The 4,641-nt window shown below is 34.3% G+C and overlaps 1 protein-coding gene across 1 annotated transcript; it reads left to right on the top strand.

Moving 5' to 3' along the window:
• The first annotated feature begins 937 nt into the window (after positions 1–937).
• Positions 938–1,657, top strand: LOC113337071 (zinc finger protein 3-like). Its single transcript, XM_026582759.1, has one exon. It carries the CDS (start codon positions 938–940, stop codon positions 1,655–1,657), a length of 720 nt encoding a protein of 239 aa, XP_026438544.1.
• Positions 1,658–4,641: the final 2,984 nt, after the last annotated feature.

Here is a 4,641-nt window from a genome sequence, read left to right as displayed (position 1 = left end):
AATGATCAATAAGCGAGTATTATACGCTCAATGACCAAAATTAATTACATTAATTAGGCCTTGCTTGCTTCTGTTTAAATTTTTGGTCCGGAAATCACTTTCTCTATAAAAGGGATATATAGTAAATCAAGGAACACAGATCACTTTCTCTATAAAAGGGATACATAGTCAATCAAGGAACACAGCCGGATAACTAGATTAGAGGAGATGATCCAGTTGAAGTTTGAATTCTTTGCTTACAATTCTACAACATTAATTGTTTAGAACAAGTTATAAATGCAGTTGATAAATGGATAAAAAAAGGAAAAAAGTTACTGGTAGAAGAAAAGAGAAAAGAAAAAGAAAATAGAGAAATCAAAACGTCTGCAAAAGGAAACCAAGTGCCCATGAAACCGATAAATGTCACTCAGTCTGACAGATGCATAATCAGACACAACACATACACATAACAAAAAAAAAATCTCAAGATTTAAAGAAGTTGGAAGAAGGAAGAAGATACCATTTTTGATTTTCAAAGTTCAAACCAAAAATACTACTATCTCTCTCTCTGATCATAATCATAATTATCCCACCAATCAATCACTCCCCATCTCCATATTGGCATGCAAAACGTCTTTTGAATAAGGAAGGAAAAACAGATAGCAAACACTAGCTTGCAGCTACTAGACATCTATTATTATACTTACAGTTACTAATCTCTTCAAAATCTCAATTCAAAAACTACTTCAACTCAACTCTCTCCATCTCTGTCTAATAATTTCAAAAACTCTACATATATCTTCTTTGATTTCTTTTGTTTAATATCAACAAATCATCATCATAAAATTCAAAGGGTAAGTGCACAAAGTACTTATTAAAAAGTTTAATTTGTGAGTTGATTTATTAATTTTTTTTTTTAAATGATCTAAAGTGTTTTCTTAATTTGTTTTATAGGGAGATGGGTGGTGATCAGGAAATAGGGAATTCAAGACTGCATCATGAAGATAACAGCAACAATACTATGGATCAGTCAAATGATGGAGGAGCAAATAGGGTTTTTCCATGTTTATTTTGTTCAAGAAAGTTTTACAGTTCACAAGCATTAGGAGGGCATCAGAACGCTCACAAAAAGGAAAGAACAGCAGCAAGAAAAGCACAAAGAGCTTCTGAATATAGACTCTGTAGTTTAGCCGCTGCCGCTTCTTCTTTACATCCTCCATTAATCTTTGCTAATCATCACTATAATCATCTTAATTCATCAAGATATATAACAACTCCTCATGCAGCAATTCTTAATCATCAATTTTCTCATAATAATCATCATCAGCAGCAATTATTCTCTGATGGGTTTGGATCACATGGTGGACCTAGGTTTGATTATGGAATCTATGGTGGTGGTGGTGGTGGTGCTAGTACTGGAGGTAATCATCATGGTACTTGGTCTTATCGTCATCAAGCTTCTGACCAGAGCTTCTTGAATTGGCAAAAGAGTTTAAGACAAAATGGATACATTAATGGAGAATCATCTTCTATCACTACTGCTAATACTAGTTCATCATCTCATCTTTCGTTGCTGAATATTAAAGAAAGTCTTGATCAGCATGATCAACAAATGAAGACTATTAATGGTGCCGATAAGGATAAGGAACAGAAACTTGACCTATCTTTGCATTTATAGTTCAGGGAGCTTCAAAAAAAAAAAATCTATAATAAAGTTCTGATCTCAAATGAAACAAGGATAAGTTGAAGAAAAGTACAAGAAGTATGATGAAATTTCTTGTTTTCTTTTTTAGACCGTAGGTTTCTTTTTTGTTTTGTTTTAATGTTGTTATCTTCTCCTCAGTTGAGGATAGCACCAGGACAATTCTACACTTAAAAACCATAAGTTCAGGGCCATGGATAAGTTGGTTAAAATACTTAGTTGCTTAAACTCTGTCGACAGTGGTGGGAACACAATCTTGCGCTTGGCGGCACAAAAGAAGCGGATGAAGGTAAATATTAATGTAACTTCTTATATACAATTCAGTTCCCACAGATAACGGAACTTTACCTAGACGCCTGAGCAGCATACCTTTGCGTTGGTATTCGCCAAGTGGCATGGATAAGTCCTCAATTGTTTTGTCATATTTCTCGCGGCATTTTATATCGAACTGCCAGTGATATCTAAAACATGTAATTGGTAGGTCTAACTTTGTAAGTGGACTTACTGAGCGCTTTTCTAATGTTAGTTTAATCGCAGGTTAGGGAAGAAGATGTAGCTTAGGTGTAGTGTGGAGTCTTGGCGAAATTGCATGAAGATTTTTTTTCTGTTGGTAAAGAGCAGAGCAGGCTGATTGATGATATCAAAGGAAAAATTCAGTTTACATGAAAACTATTCCAGATCACATATTTGAGATGAGAAAAAACAACTGAAGATCGGATGGAAAAGTAGACATTGTATGTTAAAAAGTGATTACAGCCGAATACTGTGGAAAGAGAAGTCGCACAGTAAACTAAATTTATTGATATCGAAGGAAGTGAAAGCAGAAAATTTATGTGGCTGTCTAGATATGTTTCCATTGTTCTATAAAACTTCAACTTATTAATTTGTGTTCCTTTTCATTCTTAAATATATCTAAACACCATAGTCAAATGGATACTATTTTGTTTCTCTTTGGGTTTGAGCCGAATGTATGTGCCGATATGTCCCAAAAATGTATATAAAAAAATAGTGGAAAATTGAACTATAGAGACACGGTTTAGTACAATGTGAAGTTGGTAATGATTAGTTTTATGGACAGTAGTAGTAGTCCGCCCCCTGATCACATAGACAGAGGAATAATAGATGCTACTATAATACTCTACATATCTACATATCTATGTATCCATAGACCATAGTCATGAAGTTCAGTGCATGCTTAGGTCGAAAAGAAAATTGGTAAGAAAGAAGGAAAGAAAGAAAGAAAGAAAGAAACATAATAACAAATTGCATGGATTGGCGGTGGAGGGATGGACAGAAGAGGTGAAGTTTGCAGTGTTTTGCAGACTAGTGTGTCTCCAAAGTGGCAGAGTCCCATAACTCTCTAAAATAACACAAAACAGAAGTCAGACAGAGAGCCATGAGCATGAGATAGATATAATGCATTGGGAACAACAACAGCAATAACAGAATCCAACCAACAGGAATTAAAACAAAAGTGACGAAAGAAAAGAACCTCTTTAAGAACCAACCATCAAACTACCCCAAAAAATAAACTGAAGACATAGCTAGAGAAAGGGACCAGTTGACATAAATAATTAAAGTCCAAGTTGGAAGCTCCTCCCTCTTCTTGTATTTGGCTTATCTATGGGCATATGCTGCATGCAATTGATATTCTGCTGAGTACATCATCTCATTGGCTTAATAGTAACTTAATACCACCAGGTTTTCATTTCACCATCACTCTGTTTGTAAGACGCGTGTCTAATCCACCTTGAATCTACCGATCATCTATAGACACGTAGAAGTTTACAGAGTCAGTTTTAGTCTGGAAGTACATTAGCCATTTGTTTATCTAGTTACTTTGGATTTCACAAATCCCCACAATGTAAAGAGCAGATGACGAAATCTGATCTGATATGATCTCATCTCTTATCTGATCGACTGATCACTACCATCTTGCTTACTAAACAAAGTCTGTCTGACTTGCAACAGGTTTGTCCATGTTAAACCCCTTGTTCGGCCCCACATTTGCAGTCCACTGGCCCCACTCCTTGTGGGAGTCGTAAGTTTTTTCTTTTTATCGATTTTGATAATCAAGTGTTATACGCTCAATAACCAAGATTAATTAGTACACTAATTAGGCCTTGCTTGCTTCTGTCTAAATTTTGGCCCGGAAATTACTATTCTTTATAAAAGGGAGGGATAGACTAGATAGTCAATCAAGAAACACAACTCGATAATAACTAGATTAGTGGAGAAGATCAAGTTTGAAATTTGAATCTTTTGCTTAAAAGTCTATACTATACTATACATTAAGTGTTTAGAACAAGTTATAAATGCAGTTGATAAACGTGAAAATAAAAGTTAGTGGTAGAAAAAGGAAAGAAAAGAGAAATCAAAACGTCTGCAAAAGGAACCAATTGCCCATGAAACCGATAAATGTCACTCAGTCTGTCAGATAGTACATAATCAGACACAAGCACATACACATAACAAAAAAAAAACTCTAAGAATTTAAAGAAGTTAGAAGAAGGAAGGAGATACCATTTTCATTTTCAAAGTTCAAACCAAAACTACAATCTCTCTCTGATCATAATCATAATTATCAAACCAATCAATCACTCCCCATCTCCTCTTATTGGCATTCAAAACGTCTTTCGAATAAGGAAGGAAAACAGATTTCAATCCCTAGATTGCAGCTACTACACATTTATTATTATACTTGCAGTTAATAGACTCTTCAAAAACTCCATTCAAAAACTATTTTAACTCAACTCTCTGTATATCTGTCTAATAATTTCAAAAATTCTATATCTTCTTTGATTACTTTTGTTTAAGATCAACAAGTCATCATCAGCAAATTCAAAGGGTTAGGTTAGTAAAGTACTTATTAAACAGATTTTTGGATTGATTCATTGATTATTTGTTTAAGTATGATTGTAGTTGTTTTCTAAAGTGTGTGTTTTCGATGTTTGACAGAG

The sequence above is a fragment of the Papaver somniferum genome, unplaced genomic scaffold (assembly GCF_003573695.1).
Source record: "Papaver somniferum cultivar HN1 unplaced genomic scaffold, ASM357369v1 unplaced-scaffold_158, whole genome shotgun sequence".
Lineage (NCBI taxonomy): Eukaryota > Viridiplantae > Streptophyta > Magnoliopsida > Ranunculales > Papaveraceae > Papaver > Papaver somniferum.
The sequence above is the reverse complement of the archived record's forward strand: the minus strand, read 5'-3'. Positions and strand labels throughout refer to the sequence as shown.